The sequence below is a fragment of the Danio rerio genome, chromosome 25 (genome assembly GCF_049306965.1).
Source record: "Danio rerio strain Tuebingen ecotype United States chromosome 25, GRCz12tu, whole genome shotgun sequence".
Classification (NCBI taxonomy): domain Eukaryota; kingdom Metazoa; phylum Chordata; class Actinopteri; order Cypriniformes; family Danionidae; genus Danio; species Danio rerio.
In genome coordinates, this window is record NC_133200.1 from 34,129,235 (window position 1) to 34,152,500 (window position 23,266).

Here is a 23,266-nt window from a genome sequence, read left to right on the forward strand (position 1 = left end):
ATATCAAGCCAATTCCATGCGTGTTGAATAAGAAAAGGTCTTGAGAGGGTTTTCTTCAATGCCAAAAATATTAGTAATTTATTAGATACCAATGAATAATTCGATGACAGAGCTCTGGGTTACATTACCCCAACGCAATGCAAGAATTACATTCAAGAGGTTCGCAACTAACATACATTTCCTGACTCTAGCATACATACACAATTGATCTTAACAGGTGAAGTTTTGGTTTAACGTCACATATCAGTCATTCTGCAGTCCTTTGGCTCTTTGTAACCCCTAGACATACTTCCTCTTTCCGCAACCCTTCTCTGCATACAGAACTGAACAATTACGTACATTTTTAATATATTTCACAACTTCTACAAAGATCATGTCAACTTGGGACATGTCCAGACAGCAGTCTGGAACAAACCTAAATTTGTTCTTATACCGCTTTTTCCACTAGTCAGCAGTTCTTCTAAAAAGTATGCAGCACAGTAAAAAAAGAGGAAGTGTGTCAGGTCAAATGTGCTTTTATACAACAGAAAAAGATTGATTAATATGTTGTAAGTCTAACCATTTTTCTAATAAAAAATAAAGACACAAAAGTAATAAAAATAAATGCCTTTGTTCCTACATAAACAATATTGTTTGTGATTCTGTGTTAATGTATAACACTTAAAATATGTGACGCAATAAAATCTGATGCAATGTGGTCCCAACCTGCTCCAAAACAACAACAGTTTTTTTTCCCCCATTGTGTTCAGATGTTATGAGCTTATTTTCCTCTGTAGAAACCCAACTTTTTTTTTCCCCCCAGGAAATAACCAGCTGTGATTAGCAGCCGTGTCACTCCTGATATCGCTTTCATTCTGCACACGGACAAATGAGACAAATGTTATCATCAGTGTCTGGCGTCGACATCAATAACTTCATGTAGTGAATCTGCTAATGCTGTGGATGCAGATTTACTGGTGTCAGATGTTCTGGCAGGCCTTTCTGATTCTGGCAGCAGCTTCACACACGTCGGGGCTTTGATCCGCGCCGCTGTGGGAGATGGTGACAGTTTTCGGGCTATCAAAAGAAGTAAACACAGAACTTATCAATTGAAGTTAGACAAAAATGAAATAAATAAAACACATGAACATTTCATTGATTTTCTTGATATTGCGATCAAGGGGCTCGTGACGACGGCACACTTTCTGGCTGCTTAACAGACCCTCGGCTTCACGGCGTAGGATTGAAAGGCCAGTGAACCTCTAAATTACTCAATGATTTTCTGAGCAGCGTCTCTTTAATTACTGGAATGTTTAGCGACAAAAGGATTATTAACTTCAGGAATTTAAAATAAAAAAGACACCTAACAGATACGGAAGTGTCGGCTAGTCATTTCCAATAACAGCATCACAAAGAACTTGTTCGTCCAAAAACATTGTTTCATTTCAGTACATGTAAATAATATATACAGTTGAAGTCAGAACTATTAGCCACCCTATTTATTTATTTTCTCCCAATTTCTGTTTATTGGAGAGCAGATTTTTTTCAACACATTTCTAAACATAATAGTTTTAATAACTCATCTCTAATAACTGATTTATTTTATCTTTGCCATGATAACTGTACATAATATTTGACAATATTTTTCGAGACACTTCTATACAGCTTAAAGTGACACTTAAAGGCTTAACTAGGTTGATTAAGTTAACCCTCTCAAGGCAGGCGTTGCTGATTTGCAACAGTTAAAAATAACTACCTTATTACTCCAGATACATATTTTTGAGGGTTTTTTTTACTCAGAAGTACCACTGCAGGACTTTGTTGTCCATTAGCAACAAACAGTTTCCCCACTTGCTCACCAGTTGACACACACAAAAAACGTTTCTTGGAGAACCACATGACAAAGTGACTTGGAAACATGAATTACTCAATGAGGATTTGAGATATTGGATTAGGATGCCATATTGTTTTTGTTGTTGTTCTGCCACTGAAAAGCAATTTGTTACATTGTTTGAAAAATTGTATATAAAAAGGTATTGCTCATATCATATTCAGTCGTCAGTGTCTAATTACCACTCTGAGCCAATGTTGCAAATCTGCAACATCCCAGAACGCCTTGCATGTGAAGGTCTCTCTAAAAAATGTCAGTTTTCTATTGTACTACCCCATATGATAATTTTCAGATTATATAATATTATTAATTATATTAAATATTTAATTATATTAAATATCAGATTTTTCCTGTTTCTAAAAATTAATTTGAGCCTGAGAGGGTTAACTAGGCAGGTTAGGGTAATTAGGCAAGTTATTGTATAACGATGGTTTGTTCTGTAGACTATTAGGGAAAAAATATCTTAAAAGGGCTAATAATTTTGACCTTAAAATGGATTTTAAAAAATTAAAAACTGCTTTTATTCTAGCCCAAATAAAACAAATAAGACTTTCCCCAGAAGAAAAAATATGATCAGACATACTGTGAAAATTTCCTTGCTCTGTTAAACATCATTTGGGAAATATTAAAAAAAGAAAAAAAAATCAAAGGGGGAATAATAATTTTGACTTCAACTGTACAGTCCTTCAACATGTTGTCTAAACAAAAAGATAGGATGTTTTGGTTAAGCTGTGCTTTAAATGCATGATTATTGTCTTACTTTCTCTTCTGTGGATGTTGATTGCTCGTCATTTCAGCAATAATGAACAATACATTTCGTGTCTGTCCCTACATTCTTGGCAACTCTATAAATTGGTGTAACGAGGAGACTGACATGGAGGGATCCATTATGCAGTATTTATTGCTCAAGCACTTATTCACACACACAATATGCACTAACGTGCAAACACACAACAACAACAGTCTATGATGAATCAAGACTGGCGATGAATAGACACAGGGAGTATTACCAGGCATAGATCGAGGGCAGGCTGCAAGTATCAGAGTCCGTGAACCAGGCGTGGGTCGTGGGCAGGTAGCGAACATCAGAGTCCTTATAACAGGCGTGGTTCGTGGGCAGGCAGCGAGTATCAGAGTCCGTATACAAGGCGTGAGTCGTGGGCAGGTAGAAGGCGAAGCAGAGTCAAGAAACAGGCTGGAGTTATACACAAGGAGTCAGGCAGGAATAACGCTCAGAAATGCTGGCCGGGGCTAAACAAGACTTCGCACTGAATGAGCGTTTGGTGCTGGCTTATAAAGGGTACGTGGGTCATTAGCGGTATTCAGTTCAGGTGTGCATGATCGGGGTAAATGGATGATGTAATGCTTAGAAGTCCGGAGATGGTGGCCTCTGCTGGCCAGCGAGGGGAATGACTGGGACCGAGTCGGTGACAATTGGATATAAAAAGGCATAACAATCTGTAAAGCACTGATCGAAAAATATGTGACTTGCTCTAAAGTATGTCACTTCCTCTGACATTTATTCTTCTTTCAATAATTAGTGCAAACTGTTTAGGAGGACACACCAATTGTAGATTAATTATATGTCAACTCTGTGACTGTGCTATTTCTCATTTACTTAAAAAAAAAAAACAGTGATATGATGAAAATACCAACGCAATCTCACGGCAATTCGTAACTTTTTGATTTAATGGCTAATTCGTATGAATTCGTACGATCTAATTCATACAATTTAGTACCCAATGACGGTTGGGGTTAGGGGTGGGGCTACTTGCCACTCCTCCTTTTTAAAATCGTAGAATTTCGTACAACTGAACTCGTACAAATTAGCCACTAAACTGGCAAAACGTAAAATACTTACGTTTCCTCGTGAGATCAGGCTAGAAAATATATAGAGATCTGTTTTAGACATGACATGTGGTATCTGGTTTGAGGTTAGCATCATGAGCTCAAGCACAAAATGGTGTAAAACATCAATTCTGTGGTTTAATCCTTGTGTGCTGTTGGGCATATTTTCATCCACTATGGGTTGATTTTGAGTCTTAATTTGGCCACAACTTTAAGTTTTAGCAAATAGAATGATTTTGTCATGGTTGCACACAAGACAGACAAGGATGGTTATCTTTTAAGAGTTTTATTCAAAACAACGTAACTGAATCAGAGTGATGAAGCAGGAGATTGGAGTTTTAGATAGTAGCGATCTAATCAACAGTTCACTAAGGTAAACATCTGAAGGAGAGCGATCTGAACACCAGATCTTCAGGTAAACACCAGAAAAGCTTAAGTTACTTATTCCCTTATTTAGTTGTTATTCGTCCGTAGGCGAAATGGAAACATCCATGGGGTGAGAAGAAGTGTAGAGGAAGGAGAGAAGATGAGGTGAACCATACAACTCCAACTTCGAGGAGTGAAGGAATGAGGTGGGTGTTTAAGTTGTCTGGTGATTGTGTGCGCAGGTGAAGGTAATTAGTATGCTGGTGTTCGGTCACAAGTGTGATGAGAGGTAATGTAATGTAATGTGTATTTATATTGCGCATTTATTGTGTATACACCCAAAGCGCTTCACAATCTTGGGGTGGTGGTGGGGGAGGGGGGTAATTTGAGTTTTACTCACAATTCAACAATGAGTCACACATATATACATACATATATATTCACATGAAGGTCACATTCTTGTAACTTCTCTGCTGTTGCCATAAAGATGTTCCTCCAGAAAAGCCAGAGTTTTCTTCCAGGACTCCTCCTGAGCTCGACTGTGAGGCTCCGTCTCTCCTCCCCAAAGCACCACCACTGTAATACAAAGCAATGTCACTTAAACCTCCTCAAATTCAACACACATGCCAACCATCTGCCTATCTATCAAATCATCTGTCTGTCTATTATTGAGTGTAAAAATACATAAAATATGACGGTTCGGTACATCTTTGGGAGAGGGTACACTCAAAAAAGAATTCTGCTGCTTCTTCAATACAATTCTTGAGTTTTGGGGGGTGTAGGGTCCAGCCGGTTAGTCCAATGGAGGTGTCCACTGCATGTTCGGTCTTTCCAGTGCACAATGTTGATCTATTTTAAACTTAACTCATATCGGACTCCAATTTTAGCATGAGGTGGTTTAGAAAATTAATATATTTATCCTCGTTTTCTCTGACTCCATTTATAAAACATTGATAAGATTATTTTGTTTCCTTTAACATTCTTTTAGATTATGATTGAATATCCTCTTCGGTTCGTTATATTATATTATTCTCGTTCATTCGGATTCATATAACATCCTGAGTCTTGTACCGGCCGAGTATACAATCTCTTAGCACAAGCGTGTCAGTCTTGGTCACAAAACAGAGGCGATTGAGCCCTATCCTAAAAAGGCAGAACCCTACTTACTCAGATTAGGATATTTTTTATGCGGTCCCCATAGAGCTGCTATCTCCTAAATCAGGGGTTTTCAAAGTGTGAGGCGCGCCTCCCCTGGGGGGCGCCAGAGCATGTCAGGGGAGGCGCGGGAGAAAATATTATATAATAAAAATATAATTATTAAGTTTAATTATTATATGTATTTTTTATTATATTTAAACGTTTTAATTAAACAAAGCTAAAAAAAAAATGTCAAAACTAAGAAAACCTTTTTTACCCAGAATGCCATAGCTGTGAATTCGCTTCTGTTTGGCAAGCCCACCAATACAGGTATATGCCTGCTAATACAATGGATCGGTTTCTGAGACCCCCCCCGATTCAAAGCCTTCAAGTTCAGGGCTTAAACCCAAAAGACGACGATATGATGATCAGTATTTCAGTTTAGGATTTACGTGGACAGGACCAGCTGATGAACCACGACCTTTATGTGTGGTTTGTCAAGACATTTTGGCTAATGACAGCATGAGACCCGCTAAACTTCGGCGACACCTTGAAACCAAGCATGATGAGGTAGCAGGAAAACCTCCAGAACTTTTTGTGTGTGCGTGTGTGCGTGCGTGTTTGGGAGGAGGGGGGCGCCAATGGATAAGTTGTGTCAAAAGGGAGGCCCACTGTCTTAGACTTTGACAAACCCTGTCCTAAATCAAACAGAGCTATTTAGTTATATAATGATCATTACTACAGAATTAAGCAGACCAGTAGTATTTAAACTATTAATAACTTCGAGTAATCACTATACTATCCAAATAGTATTATAAGTTTAGAGATGAAGGTCTATGCCCTTAGATAATCTTTTACAGTCCAAGTATACATGAATTAATGCCAATGTGTTAGTCGGAGCTCTAAGAACATCGTATAACGTGCCACGCTGCTCCGTCTACCGTGTTTTAGTCTGTTACTAACCTGTACAGGGGCTTGTAGTGCTATGGACTTAACGTAATCTACTAGAGATAATAACACAAACTCTGTCTAAATAATTCAAAACATAATTTATTAGTCAGGTAAATGTGTATTATGCCAAGTCATTCAGTCAATTCATTAACGATCAATACAAGACATCAAATTATCAAAGGCAAATCCAAGATTAAAAGATGCATACCTGACTTCAAAATAGACATAGCGTGGAGCTTCACACTATGGGCTCATCTAGGTTTAGAATCGGCCCGAACATTTAGAAACTTTCTCTTAAGTAGTAACTCCAAGAATCCCCTCGAGGAAAGGGGTGTGTAGAATAACAAAAGGCATTTGCATTTAGTGGAAGAGTTTCTGCCTATAGGAAAGGCACACCCTTGGCAGTGGTTCAAAAGATACCTGAAGTTATATATTTATTGTTCTGATTATGCCTATTTCTGAGGGATTGAGACCATTGTACCAGTCGCACTGAGACATTTTAAATGATATCAAACATGATAGATAAAGTCACTTGGGTTGATTTAGAACATTTGAAATAACCATTCTGTGCGAGTTAAGAAATGTTTCAGATGTACATGGAAGAAAGGAGGGGAGCTGGTTTTTCCCGCATTCCCACCTGCTGGGTTGTGGAGCCGATTGTCTCTGTTTTCGGCTCATGTTTGAATTGTCAAAGACACAGAAATATTTGTGATATCTCACGTCTTAAAGGGGGATAATTTAATTGTTTTATGTTCGGTCCACTTAAGTTTAAGTTAACTTAATCAATTTGTGATGGGACAACATGAATAAAATGCGCGGAACCCTGCATTTTTAACAGTGTATGGGGCTGAACCATAAAATTTCTTACTTTTTTTTCTTTTTAATAAACAGTGATTTACTTCAATTATATCCCAGTCATTGAATAAATGCAATTAAATTACAATTTTCTAAAGAATATAGACTATAGAATATAGAACGCAAAATTACCCATTATGCTTCGCGTGTATGCGCAAGGAGAATGCGAAGAACTTCCGGTCGGCAGCTGATGCGCGTAAACAGTCACATTTGGACAGCTTTGAAGCGATAGTTTTAATCTATTTTACCTGCTTTTATCCTCTTTGAACTAATACTGTTGTCCATCAGCACCATCTCCTGGACTGATCATTTAAAGAAATGCGATCTAATAGGATGGAAAACAGCTGCATTTTCCTCTCGTTGTCAGACGGCATCTTCAGCAGTTGAAATGAAGCCTCGTCATCGCTAAAGTCAACATTTTCTCTTTATTTCAAATATATAACCAGCCCAAACAAATGTAATTCACCAAAATGTTGGACACACACACGTAGCCTGTACTGTGCCACTGATACACTGATTTAATAACTGTGACAAAGTGAAAATATAGGCTACTGTCATTTCGAAATGACAGAAAAACACAAATCGTGGTGAATACAACACACGAAATAAAACACAAACGGCTCGCGATTAGAATGAACAGCAAATCAGCCGGCAGAGGATCAATAACAGACTTTTATTGGTCATTTTTGTAAATTGCACGACTTTCATACCTGTTAAGTTTCATGCCAGTACTCTGGTTTGCGTGTGGTTTGTGTGTGTGTGTGTGTGTGTGTGTGTGTGTGTGTGTGTGTGTGTGTGTGTGTGTGTGTGTGTGTGTGTGTGTGTTAAAGAGCCGCTGAGCTAACAGCTGACAGGCCGGGAACGCACACACACACTGTATTTCTGACGGCAGACACGTGACCTAGGGGAACGTTTTTCTCGTATTTCTGATGCGCTTGAACCACATGTGACAGATTATAACGGCTTTAACAGACACATTTCTAAGTTGTGTGTCACAAAAACACTCTGTTATCCATTAAAAACGTCATTGAAACCCATTTTCGGAGCGCAAATTACCAGTTGTACACGCTGTAAACGGAAGTTTTTAGCATTGTACCGGAAGACGCTGGTCGCTATGGCGCCTTCCATGCAGCAGCCATGAAAAAGGTCTATAAAAAGCTCTTGTAGTAAACTATTACCTGCACATTACTATAATGTTAAAGGCGATCAATAAAGCCCTATGCATTACATTCAATTGCTTTTTTTTTTTTTTTGCTATTCTAGTAACATTTTAAAAAGAAAAATTCAATCAAAAATCAATCAAATGAAAATCAATGAAAATCAATCAATAAATCAATCCATCCATCTATCCATCCATCCATCCATCCATCCATCCATCCATCCATCCATCCATCCATCCATCCATCCATCCATCCATCCATCCATCTATCTATCTATCTATCTATATATCTACTATAGTCAACATTTGAAGTAGTTCAAGACCTTGCATCAAGGTAGTCCTAAAACAATTGAACAGCACTCAATTTTGTCTAAGGACAATTTTGAAAAACTGTATTATTTCACCTTTGGTCTTCGCCTCCAATAACTTGAAGTCACTGAACCGCACATGGGGGCTGTAGGGCGGTTCAATAAGGTGTCCAGTTCCCGGATAGGAGAGGACAGTGAGAAGGTGGCTGTTTCCAGCCTTCTCCATCATCTTCCTCATCTGTGGAGGAGGCAATTGATGATTAGATGAAATCAGGCTTTCAGCTCGTGACGTGATGATTCGCAAAACGCTAGTCTAAGATGAAATGAAAAGGCTAAAGAGGATTATTGGTTTTACTGACTCACATCTGCTGCAGATTCTGAAGCTGGCCAGTTCTGATCATCCTCACCAGCGATTAGTAAAACAGGGCATTTGATTTCACTCATCTGGCAAAATGAAATTACACTGCATAAATTGAAAGCTCTATTTATAGCTCATGATATTTCCTGCTTTATTATAGCAATATTTAGTATTTTTCACATTAATAAAGGGTCCAAAATATCAGTCCAAAGACATGCGCTATAGGTGAATTAGGTAGGCTAAATTGTCTGTACTGTGAGTGTGAATGAGAGTTGTGAGAATGTTTCCCAGGGATGGGTTGCGGCTGGAAGGACATCCACTGCGTAAAAACGTGCTGGATAAGTTGATGGTTCATTCCCCTGTGGCAACCCGGGATTAATAAAGGGACTAAGTTGAAAAGAAAATGAATGAATGAATAATAATAAGATCTAATGATTTACCACATTTGACCAATAGGTGGCACCAAATTAATACAGTCTGGTCAGTGTGAGATGACAAAGACATACTTTTAGTTATATTACACCGAGTTAAGTATAATCAAAGTTTTGAAGAAAAAAAAATTTGGCAAAATTATTAGCAATTTTTTTTTTAATTATGGAAAAATTTTGTATCTTTTGAATTGGTAAGCTGCTCAGATTCTAATGAAACCAGCAATTTTGGGCCAAAACAATCAGAATTTGAAATAAAAGTACAGCTTTTCTTGTCGTCTGACCACTAGATGGCACTATTCAGGACCTGCTTGGGCAGGTTTGTTATTAAAATGCAAAAGCTTATAGCCTTACATTCACAACAGCAAGCTCTTTCCAGAATGGTTTGATGAATCATTGTTTATTAGAAAACTTCTTGTCTGCATCGCCTTAATATGATCTGTTTTCATTTAAATAACTGGATAATGACGATAAGTAAGTCACAGTTAGAGTTCCAAAATTATCAGCATTAAAAGGAGTACAACATTAGGACAGTTGGTACACTAGAGCAGTGGTTCCCAACAGAGGGGTCGCGGCCCACAAGGGGGCCCCAGCAAGCTCTGTGGGGGGTCATGTCATATTAAAAAAAATAATAATTGTGGACAATTAAGAGAACAATCATGTTGCCTTCATTTTATCTCTTGGCTGACCAAAAGAAATAGACAAATTTGGAATTCATCCTCAACAACAAAAAAAAAAAAACAGGAATGACCCAAGCATGAGGAAGCTCCAAACATTTCGGGTCACAGCGCTAGCAATGCTGAAAACACGAAATGCAGAAAATACCAAGATAGTTGAGATAGATACCTGAACTATGGTTTTACTCCACTTTCTCGAAGCAAAGAGTCTCTGACCCAGCCTCAGTGTATTTTGTGCACCAAAGTTCTTGCTGACAAATGCATGGGGCTAAATGCATATCTAAATTAATAAGACATTTGCAGACGACTCATCCCCAATACGCAACAAGCCCAGAGCATTTTTTCTAAAAGAATTGACACACACCCAAAATGAGATGACACAGCTACTGACAAGAAACTTTAAAACATTGGCAACTAATTGTCAACTAATATAAGGCCAATTTAAAGGCCAAAGGCTTACATTTTTCAGTTACAATTAGCCTACTGATGTTTTGCTTTTATATTTTACATGAGGCTATTATTTGTGCATAAGCATATCTAGATATAGTAATAAACACCGTTTGTTTGAAAAATTTTTTTGACAACCTTATACTGCAAACTTATATGAGCGATAATATCATTAAATGTGGAGGGCCTTACAATATTTTTCAGGGTAAAAGGGGTCTCAGGCAAAAAAAAGTTTGGGAACCAATGCACTAGAGAGACTCCATTGGAGACTCATTGGGCTCTATTTTGACGGTCCATGCGCAGAGCGCTAAACGCAGGGCACAAACGCTTTCAGGGCGAGTTAGAACGCATTTTTGCTAATTTAAGGACGGGAAAATCCGCTTTGCACCATGGCGCATGGTCTAAAAGGGTTAAGTTTATTTTCTTAATGAGTTAAAGGTGTGTTTTGAGAATAAACCTCATCTCCCATTCCCTTTAAGAGCCAACTGCGTTGCACCATATTCGCATTCGCTATTTACAGGACGCAAAGTAAGTCTAAGTGGAAAAACTGAGCATTTCACTAGCAAACAGTTAACAGTTAATGTTTTTTTAACAGAAAACAGTTAAACAGAGCATCTACTGCGTGAGAATGAGAGATAATGGATCTACTTTCACTTTCGCTCTTGGATAGGGAAACCTTTACGCACAGACATCAATTAGTCTATAAATAATTAATTGTGTTTGTTAAGCGCAAATATTCGTTTCAAAACTATTTCTAAATTCCGTTATAATTTCCAGCAAATGAATAAATGAACAATAATAACAAAATGTGCTCAAAAACCTGAGTTATATCCTAAAACACATGTTGTGCCCCATATGGTCTAAAACCTGACATGTGGGCAAATCTAAGCTTGTTTTTAATAAAACAAATATAAATATGCATATAATAAATAATACTGCTAATAATAATAACATTATACAAAAGCAAATTGTTATGAATGAACTGAAAAAGCCTCCCGAGATACAAGACATAAAAGCAGTGATTTTTCATATTTATGTAGGCTATAAAATAATATGTTTTGTAATATTTTAATCCTTTATATTTATATCCTATATCAATTCTTATTATATCCTACATATATCTTTAATATTACATTTTTTCATATGTTAAGATATTTGCCTATTGCTCTCTTGTGCGTTTTAAGCAGTGTGTAAGCGAGGTGCAACTCTGCGCCGGAGTTTAGACCGGGTTAGTTTTGGTCTAATGAAAAATCTATTTTAGTTTCTCAAAATAGCAACGCGCCAGCGGTCCGCCTCAGAACGCCTTCCTTTTTAGACCAGAACGCCTATGTGCGCGCAAATGAGCGCTAATGCATTTGCTATTTAAACAGTGTAGCGCAACGCGTCAAAACGACTCTTGCGCCAAGCTGAAACTACCAAAAGACTATTGCGCCGCGCCTTGCGCCACACTGCGCTGGGTGTATGATAGGGCCCTTTGTGTTTAATCTTCTGATTGTCCTCGACCTGTATGCCAGATTTTAAAACCTTTACTAAATTTGTTCAAAAGGCTGCCATACACTTTAGGAGAAGAAAAAACCATGGACTGTCTGGGAGAAAATAGCAAGTAAAAGTTCTCTTTCACATTACCTTGGTTAAAAATGGCTTGTCACTTTAGTGACCATCAGAATAATAATACAATTAATCAGTTGACTGCATGAGACATGAACTGTGGGGCTTGGCCTGTACTGACTACAGATCAGTTATGATCTGTTAAACCCGCTAATATCAATTACAAAACAAATGCGTGACTTTATACCTTGACCTTCTGTGATGGGTCATCTGGTATTGGTAGCAACAGATCCCGCCAAATTATTCTCATCTTTTCATCGTAGCGGATTTTGTGTACGTTCCTTAGCATAGAGAGAATGACAAACACTTGTTAATTGTTTACACAAAATAATGCATTGTGATTATGCCTGTGTTCGGGAAATTGTGTTTCTTACTGTTGTAGTGCTGCATAGACATCAGCCAAAGATCCTTTGAGAGGCATAATGTGACTCCCACTTACACAAACAACACACTTGGGCTGAAAGATGAAGACATTTTTTTTTTAAATAAAGTTATTTATATATATATATAGATGGAGATATAGACATCAAGTCTCCACCATACAGAGTAGGGGTCACCAATCTCGGTCCTGGAGGGCCGCTGTCCCTGCAGGGTTTAGCTCCAACTTGCCTCAACACACCTGCCTGGGTGTTTCAAGCACACCTAGTGAGACCTTGATTAGCTTGTTCAGGTGTGTTTGATTAGGGTTGGAGCTTAAAGCTGCAGGACACCGGCCCTCCAGGAACAAGTTTGGTGATCCCTGATATAGAGTGTAAAGGGGTATATGCCGAGCTAGTGTGTTCCCATACTGAAAAACTTCCGGTGACCTGTTATTGTGAGTATTTTTCCGTTTTATATGGTTCCTTTTACAGCATGGATGTTGAAATGTAATTCAAATACAATTATTTAAACAGACTTTTGCATTCGTTTATTTGCTCAAGCGTAAAACGAGACAAAAAGCCGTTTACTCGCACGCGCCCGTCAGAATCGGCAGGCTAGCGCAGAAGCTCCATTGAATATACTGGGGTAAAATAAATACTCATATTATTAAGACATGGCGGGGAAAATGTAATTTAATACAGTGCTTCTTGTACATTCTGAGACCCACTTTACTAAAACTTTACTGGCAAATTAAAGATCTTATTAGCATGCCTCAGCATATCCGCTTATTAAGTGTGACGTCACGCGAAGCTGCTTCGGGTCCAAGCGCTCTATTCAACTGAATGGGGAGACTCATGAAATGGTAATAATAAACTTTTACAAAGCGATTTAATACTCTCGAAAATCCCGATCGCAGTATATATGTCCGTGCCTAATATCCGTTGGCCAGAAAGTGATTAATTTTTTTATAAATTGTTAAATTTTTGGTATTTGTTATGCAGCAAGCCCAGAGATTGTTGTGTATACTATGAATTTATATGAAATTTTCTTTAATGTGTGATAGGAATAAAACGTGATCATAAACGAATGATTTCTCCACTCAAATGAATGGCGGCTTGGACCCGGAAACAGTATCATATACGTCACCAACACGTCACCAAGCGGATAGAGTGTAAAGGGGTATATGCCGAGCTGGTGTGTTTTCCATACCGATAAACTTCCGGTGACCTGTTATTGTGAGTATTTTTCCGTTTTATATGGTTCCTTTTAGAGCATGGATGTTGAAATGTAATTCAAATACAATTATTTAAACAGACTTTTGCATTCGTTTATTTGCTCAAGCGTAAAACGAGACAAAATGCCGTTTACTCGCACGCACCAGTCAGAATCGGCAGGCTAGTGCAGAAGCACCATTGAATATACTGGGGTAAAATAAATACTCATATTATTAAGACATGGCGGGGAAAATGTAATTTAATACAGTGCTTCTTGTACATTCTGAGACCCACTTTACTAAAACTTTACTGGCAAATTAAAAGTCTTATTAGCATGCCTCGGCATATCCGCTTGTTAAGTGTGACGTCACGCGAAGCTGCTTCGGGTCCAAGCACTCTATTCAACTGAATGGGGAGACTCATGAAATGGTAATAATAAACTTTTACAAAGCGATTTAATACTCTCGAAAATCCCGATCGCAGTATATATGTCCGTGCCTAATATCCGATGGCCAGAAAGTGATTAATTTTTTTATAAATTGTTAAATTTTTGGTATTTGTTATGCAGCAAGCCCAGAGATTGTTGTGTACACTATGAATTTATATGAAATGATCTTTAATGTGTGATAGGAATAAAACGTGATCATAAACGAATGATTTCTCCACTCAAATGAATGGCGGCTTGGACCCGGAAACAGTATTACATACGTCACCAACACGTCACCAAGCGGATAGAGAGTAAAGGGGTATATGCCGAGCTAGTGTGTTTTCCATACTGATAAACCTCCGGTGACCTGTTATTGTGAGTATTTTTCCGTTTTATATGGTTCCTTTTAGAGCATGGATGTTGAAATGTAATTCAAATACAATTATTTAAACAGACTTTGGCATTCGTTTATTTGCTCAAGCGTAAAACGAGACAAAAAGCCGTTTACTCGCACGCACCAGTCAGAATCGGCAGGCTAGTGCAGAAGCTCCATTGAATATACTGGGGTAAAATAAATACTCATATTATTAAGACATGGCGGGGAAAATGTAATTTAATACAGTGCTTCTTGTACATTCTGAGACCCACTTTACATCGGATATCACTCAGCCAGTGGAGATCGCTGATTTTTAAAGAAAACTGACCTTAAACGCGCCGATTTTGCATTGGCATACATATCATCGCAAACGATTAACCCAGGTTACGGGCAAATTAAAAGTCTTATTAGCATGCCTCGGCATATCCGATTGTTAAGTGTGACGTCACGCGAAGCGGCTTCCGGGTCCAAGCGCTCTATTCAACTGTATGGGGAGACTCATGAAATGGTAATAATAAACGTTTACAAAGCAATTTAATACTTTCGAAAATCACGATCGCAGTATATATGTCCGTGCCTAATATACAATGGCCAGAAAGTGATTAATTTTTTTATAAATTGTTAAATTTTTGGTATTTGTTATGCAGCAATCCCAGAGATTGTTGTGTATACTATGAATTTATATGAAATGAACTTTAATGTGTGATAGGAATAAAACGTGATCATAAACGAATGATTTCTCCACTCAAATGAATGGCGGCTTGGACCCGGAAACAGTATTACATACGTCACCAACACGTCACCAAGCGGATAGTGTAAAGGGGTATATGCCGAGCTAGTGTGTTTTCCATACCGATAAACTTCCGGTGACCTGTTATTGTGAGTATTTTTCCGTTTTATATGGTTCCTTTTAGAGCATGGTTGTTGAAATGTAATTAAAATAAAATCAGTTAAACAGACTTTGGCATTCGTTTATTTGCTCAAGCGTAAAACGAGACAAGATGCCGTTTACTCGCACGCACCAGTCAGATTCGGCAGGCTAGTGCAGAAGCACCATTGAATATACTGGGGTAAAATAAATACTCATATTATTAAGACATGGCAGGGAAAATGTCATTTAATACAGTGCTTCTTGTACATTCTGAGACCCACTTTACATCGGATATCACTCAGCCAGTGGAGATCGCTGATTTTTAAAGAAAACTGACCTTAAACACGCCGATTTTGCATTGGCATACATATCATCGCAAACGATTAACCCAGGTTACGGGCAAATTAAAAGTCTTATTAGCATGCCTCGGCATATCCGCTTGTTAAGTGTGACATCATGCGAAGCGGCTTCCGGGTCCAAGCGCTCTATTCAACTGTATGGGGAGACTCATGAAATGGTAATAATAAACGTTTACAAAGCGATTTAATACTTTCGAAAATCACGATCGCAGTATATATGTCCATGCCTAATATACAATGGCCAGAAAGTGATTACTTTTTTATAAATGTTAAACTTTTGGTATTTGTGATGCAGCAAGACCAGAGATTGTTGTGTACAGTATGACTTTATATAAAATTAACTTGAATGTGTGATATGAAAAAAAAGTGATCATAAACAAATGATTTATCAACTCAAATGAGTGGCAGCTTGGACCCGGAAACAGGATTACATACGTCACCAACACGTCACCACTTAACAAGCGGATACCCTATTCACCTTATTCTCCGCCGACGAGCGGGCGCTGCCATTTGAGTCTTTTTGGCTTGAGACTTCCGGTCTCATTCACTTCCATTCATTTTTTGATTTTAAATACTGCTCATTACGCTGCTTGATGTGGCAGTTTGATATTTTCTTATTGTATTATTCTACTTGGTCTGTATAGTCATGCAAACATTTGTTTGTAGAGCAAGTAGTTTGACCGTTTTCTGCCGTTTATTATTTCTAGTCATTTCTCCCATAGGTGACCGAATCGGAAGTTCTAAGACAATCGCGAAAACAGGCGCACTTCCGCATTTTAGAATAAGGTCAATAGTTGGGTTATGAACATAAAAACAGTTTATTTTCTCAGATTTTTAACAATAACTGCTCGAATTTTAAAGGCAGACCTGTTATAATTGCCAAGGTTGTTAATTGAAAGTATATGTTTTTCAAGACTTCACACTTAGCTGATGATCTATCAAAGCTTGTTTGGCATGCTTTCCCGGGAGAGAGCCCTGAGCTCAAGGGATCCTCGAGCCGTTAGAATAGTATGCTCTATACAGCATGAATGTGAGCAGTATGAATAAAAAATTCCGACTTACTACATTATCATTTGTCTCGATCATGTGATCAACCCGCATGAGTTGCGTCGCTTCACATTCATGAATACAGGGGATAGCGTAGCATGCATCGGATGCACACTTCAGAATATCAGCGAAAGAAGTAGGTCATCTGGATACTTCTCGCATAGTGTTTTTTCGAATTCAATGAATTCGGACATACTTCTCGGCTCGCATAATGTTTTAAGCATACTATTTAGTATGGAATTATGCGATTTAGGATGCAGCCAATGGTTTTAGACACCACTAGGAATGGCTGCTTCCTCAAGTAGTGCAATATTTAAGAGTACAGACAGAGATTTTAAATACAGTATGGAGTAAGGACATCAAATAATTTTGAAACAATATTTAATTTTTAGGCAAATTATCCCTTCTAAAGATATAAGCAACAAATTCAGATAAATAGTTATTATGATTATTATTCCCTCTTTTTTATTGACTGTCATTTACAAGGTCTGATGCAGTTTTTTTTTCACTAAAGCTGGAATAACTTCAGTCTTGTGCCTTGAACTTTTCAATTTTCAAATACTTCAGCACTTCAAATAAATTTCATAAAGCTTTAAAAGAGACTTTTATGAAATAAAATGCCACATGTGAAAAAAATAAGTTAATGACAAAAATACTTCCGGATCCAAGGCCACTGAAAAAGCAGTGAAATGTAGTGTGATAAAGAAAATGAAAGCTTGTGCTGTATTTACCTCTACGATTTCTGAGTATGCAGTCAAACCCAGTGTCACAGAGACCCCAAATGACATCCCCATCACAGCCACTTTATCAGGACAAACTCTGGGGTGTTTTTGTAGGAATGTGAAGGCAGCCTAAAAATGATTTGACATGTTTAAACACTTATGAGGTGTATATTATACTGTACAGTATATTCACCTTTATAATGTAATGATGTATTATATATTCAAATTCATAAATATTGTTCACATTCAATTTGTGACTAATTTAAATAACATTTTGTAAATTTTAGCATTATTGATTTCATTAATTTAGCATTAGTTGTTTAAATAATTTCCATTACCAAATGAATTAGCAAATATTCCAAAAGCTTAATTAGCTCAGTACTTAAGTATTTTGCATATTCAAATTCTAATTGCAGATGCAAAATGTATTTCCGTGATGTATGCTAAAATATTGGCAAATTTAGTTAAAAATGTATAAAATGACCAAGCAAAAAAATGACAAAACAAACAAAAAAAAATTATCTTTTGTTTTTCTTAAAAATCATTCTAATATGGTGATTCTGCTGCTCAATTTTTACAGTGATGAAATCTAGTTTTAATACTTCATATTTACAGTTTACAGTGCACAATTACTATGGAAACATGAACAACATGCTATATACATATTTCTATAATCATTATTATTGATATACACTTCCGGTCAAAAGTTTGGGGTCAGTAGGATTTTTAAATGTTTTAAAATAAGCTTCTCCTGCTCACCAAGGCTGCATTTATTTCATCAAAAATACAGTACAAATTGTAAAATTGTGAGATTTTGTGTATTTTACTCTATAAAATAACTGTTCACAAGTAGTTTATAATTTAATAGCTTATTACAGTGATTTTAAAGATAAATTTTCAGCTTCATTACTCTAGTTATATGACCCTTCAGAAATCACTCTATTATAATAATAATAAAAATAATAATAATAATAATAATAATTATTATTATTATTATATTTATTATTATTATTATTATTAATTGTAACAGTAATAAAAGCAATGATGACTGGACTAATAATTTCATTTGAAACTACATACAATAAATAATAACTAAATATTTCATAAATAGGTATTTAACAATTGAACTTTTTTTTACATTTAATAAAATGCCGCCTTGATGAACAGAAGCTTTTTCTTAAAAAAAAAAAAAGAAAAAGGAAAAAAAAAGGATTCCAAACTTTTGACTGGTAGTGTATCTGTTTTATTTCATGCAATATTTGTACACTATAATACAATTAAAACACTACAAATTCCTAAATAAGTGTCTTATTTCTTAGAATTTTCTCTTTGCTAAACAGCAATGTAATGACAGTGTAAATAAGTGTAAATATATATATATATATATATATATATATATATATTATATATATATATATATATATATATATATATATATATATATATATATATACAGTATATATATATATATATATATATATATATATACAGTATATATATATATATATATATATATATATATATATATATATATATATATATATATATATATATATATATATATATATATTATAATATAAACTATAAAAAAATATACAAAAAAAACTGACTAGATTTTGCTGTAGTCCATATATGGGTCTAACACAAGTATAGATAATAACTGTACTTATAGTTACATAAATAAAATTAAGTATAATTAATAATAAAATAAACAACATTGCAAATGTAATTATATAAATATAGCAAAATGCCATTATGAATATATTACTTAGCAAATATTTATTATTTTTCACATATATAGTTGAAGTCAAAATTAATTTTTCTAAAGGAAATTTTTACAGTATTTCCTTTAATATTTTTTCTTCTGGAGTGTTAGATTTCGCTGTATTTGGCTTAATATTTCTTGGGTGGCTCGCCAATGTATTAGATTACTCTTATACATAAAATAAGTAAGCTGACCAAAGTTCTTACGGGGACAAGACTTTATGGAAGACAATGAATAGTGCAATTCCTCAGCAGTGATGTTAACCCGTCTGTCTTCAAGTGACTTAACCCAAAGTACTGTCTGTGAGACAGTACTTTATACTAGCGTCAAATAAACCATTCTGTGTTTACGAGGCTCAGCAGGACCCTCTTATCAGATGTTTCAGCTGTCGTTTGGCTTATACCAATTGAGAACCAGTTTACACTAGTGCGTTTTAGTTTTAAAACAGCATTTTAGACTGAAAACGATCCGCGTCCACACTCGCGTTTCACCCAGCGTTTCTGAACAGCTCTCAGTCCTCACCAAAACACTGAAAACGCACATCACGTAACCACACACACACTCTGGCATGCGCTGTAGCAAATCTAACCAGATGAGAGCTGTGCTTGTCGGAGTGCTCATCAAGCATCTCCCGCTGGATCTAATCTTACTATATTTGTTAAACATGATATTTAATTAATCTTGTTGTCTATATCTAACAACATATTCCCTGACTTTGGGCATTGGAATCTATTACTTGTTCTCGGGTAACGTGTTTTGGCTGAGCGCAAAGATAAATTAATAACTAATGTAACCACGTACATCCTGTATATTGAGTAATTTCTTGCCTTTATTTCCTATAATGTATAAACTTATTGTACGTTATACTTTTATAATGGCCATTATCGATTATTAAAACTGATATTCAGCAGAAGAGAGGGTAAGTTTCGTTTTTTCAATGACAATGAAAGGCTCTGTTTTATTATGAACATGCACACAGTGAAGATGACGCTCATATTTGCAGCACAACGCCTCAACATTTCTGCCGTCTGTTAAGTTGTTAATATCAAAATGAAGATAGCAGTTCCTTCATGTTTTCATTTTATTGTTAAGAAAGTGAAACAACGTAGCTAGGGTGATGTGAATGAGGTTACACAGTACACTGTAGCCTTTGAAGATTTACCGACATGTCCTCGGGAGTCTGTTTTCCATATCAAACTTGCGAAGTCTGAACTTACAAGGAGAGGATGTGAGACTGAACTGTGTGTAACGTTAGGCTACTTAATATTGAGGAAAAGCCCCAATCAGAGAGGCGAATGTCTGCAGCCCCGCCTCCGTTTTCAGATGTCTCCGTTTTCCCCCATCCACACTGAGACAGAGCAGCAGCGTTTCAGAATGAAAACGGCCTCTCCAGCGTTTTTCAAAAATGCTCCGTTTTTGGCGCTCATAAACTTTGGCGTAGTGTGGACGGATGCTGTAACCGTAGCAAAACTTATCCGTTTTCAAACTAAAACACATTAGTGTAAACGGGACCTCAAAGGGCGCACACCCATGACAAAAGGGTCACATCTATCAGTTTGTGGGGGTTGATGCACAGGTCACCCCAACATACACAGAATTGATCACATAAGAGTTCATTCAATGTAAATGCAATTGAACTAAAAAGCATATAATCTTTCAGGAAAATGTCTTATTTGTTTTATTTCAGGCCGAATAAAAGCACTGTTTATTTATTTATTTAATTTAATTTAATTTAATTTAATTTAATTTAATTTAATTTAATTTAATTTAATTTAATTTAATTTAATTTAATTTTATTTTATTTTATTTTATTTTATTTTAAGGTCAAAATTATAAATCCATTTAAGCTAAACATTTTTTTTCGATAGTCTCCGTTATACAATGACTTGCCTAATTACCCTAACTTACCTAGTTAACCTAATGAACCCAATTAAGCCTTTAAATGTCACTTTAAGCTGAATGCTAGTGTCTTGTAAATAACTAGTAAAATATTATTTACTGTCATCATGGCAAAGATCAAATAAATCAGCTATTAGAAATGAGTTTTTAAAACTATTATGCTTAGAAATGTGTTCTTTCCATGAAACAGGAATTAGGGAAAAAATATTCAGGATGGCTAATAATTCTGACTTTACTTGTAATATATATATTTATGACTGTTTTTATATTCAATGTTTTACCTCAAAATAACTGTTGTCGGCATGCTGGAGTTCACCTGCAGCGTTCAACAGTCCGACGTATTCGAGGGCCAGCGAGACGTAGCCATGAGACGCCAGAAGAGCAGAGCGATACTCGACTCGACCCCCCTGCCCCCCCCACAGGTCCAGAACTGCAGGAAACGGCCCAGAACCTGCATCACAAAACCACATGCAGTCCCTGAGGTCTGTGTAAATGCGGCCTGAATAGACACTGATTTACATTCATCTAAATGTAGGAGGGTACAGGGCAGCCTGGTCTTCTCTAGCGGCACAAGAAAAATACATATTTCATATTGTGTTTCTGGATGTTTTGTATTGAATTCCGCATGGATGACACTCAGTTATATTTACCTAGTATTATTGCAAACTTTTAAGTTTGAAATAAATATTACACAATATGAAAGTTAAGTAATTTATATATATTAAAAAATGTATGTATATATATATATATATATATATATATATATATATATATATATATATATATATATATATATATATATATATATATATATATATATATATATATATACACACACACACACAATTCAGGGGTTTCATCCCCTTTGAATTTTATCTCTTTTTTAAATATTTCACAAATGATGTTTAACAGAGCAAGGAAATTTTCACAGTATGTCTGATAATATTTTTTCTTCTGGAGAAAGTCTTGTTTTTTAATGTCAGCAAGAATAAAAGCAGTTTTTAATTTTTTAAACACCATTTTAAGGTCAAAATTATTAGCCCCTTTAAGCTATATATTTTTTCAATAGTCTACAAAACAAACCATCATTATACAATAACTTGCCTAATTACCCTAACCTGCCTAGTTACCCTAATTAACCTAGTTAAGCCTTTAAATGTCACTTTAAGCTGTATAGAAGTGTCTTGAAAAATATCAAGTCAAATATTATTTACTGTCATCATGGCAAACATAAAACAAATCAGTTATTAGAAATTAGTTATTAAAACTATTATGTTTAGAAATGTGTTGAAAAAAAACTCTCCATTAAACAGAAATTGGGGAAAAAATAAACAGGTGGGGGCTAATAATTCAGGGGGTTTAATATTTCTGACTTCAACTATATATATATACACATTTACATATACATATAAATATACATATAACAGTTCTGTCTGGTTCTTGAATCTGATTGGCTGACAGCAGTTTGATATTCTGCAATAACACTATTTGTACAGCCTCCTCACTCTTCTGTATTGCTCCGCCCACATAGAGCAACACACAGAGGACACTCTACAGTTAGACAAATATTGCAGCTATTGGACAACAAATTGTACGTTTGAGGCTCTTTCATTTCATCAATGTAGTTGTTTAAACACCCCTCCCCGGTCTCCCGAATTTTTATTTATTTATTTATTTATTTATTTATTTATTTATTTATTTATTTGTGAGACAAATCGTCACCTTAAGGTTATATCTGACATTTTGGTCAAAACTGAGTTATAGACATATTCTTATGAAATGACAACTTATTTACATTATGGGATGTTTTTTATAAGTTGTTTACATTTAAAGACTTTTTAACGCATGCCTCCCACTAGTGCTGATATACAGCCATATTGCACTGCTACTCGTGTAATATTCCTAATATATATATATATATATATATATATATATATATATATATATATATATATATATATATATATATATATATATATATATATATATATATATATATATTAGGAATATTACACGTTGGGCGACACATTGGTGCAGTGGATAGAGCTATCGCCTCACAGCAAGGTTGCTGGTTTGAGCCCTAGCTGGATCAGTTGGCATTTCTGTGTGGAGTTTGCATGTTCTCCTGTGTTAGCGTGAGTTTCCTCCAGTTTCTCAGTTGCACATGGTAATACATTTTTCATATATGCTGTTTCTGGATGATTTGACTTGAAT

The 23,266-nt window shown here is 35.9% G+C and overlaps 1 protein-coding gene across 2 annotated transcripts in view; it reads right to left on the bottom strand.

Moving 5' to 3' along the window:
* Positions 1–341: 341 nt before the first annotated feature.
* acot19 (acyl-CoA thioesterase 19) overlaps positions 342–23,266 on the bottom strand; it is a 30,120-nt gene continuing 7,195 nt past the window's right edge. Inside the window, exons 4-11 of one of the 2 annotated variants that reach the window (XM_021470483.3) lie at positions 21,334–21,503; positions 17,398–17,517; positions 12,387–12,469; positions 12,200–12,293; positions 8,858–8,938; positions 8,591–8,732; positions 4,517–4,660; positions 342–1,056 (exon numbers count right to left, since the gene is read on the bottom strand). In XM_021470483.3, the coding sequence (XP_021326158.1) occupies positions 4,536–4,660; positions 8,591–8,732; positions 8,858–8,938; positions 12,200–12,293; positions 12,387–12,469; positions 17,398–17,517; positions 21,334–21,503 (815 nt within the window). In that variant the 3' untranslated portion in view covers positions 342–1,056; positions 4,517–4,535. 2 annotated transcript variants of the gene reach the window in all.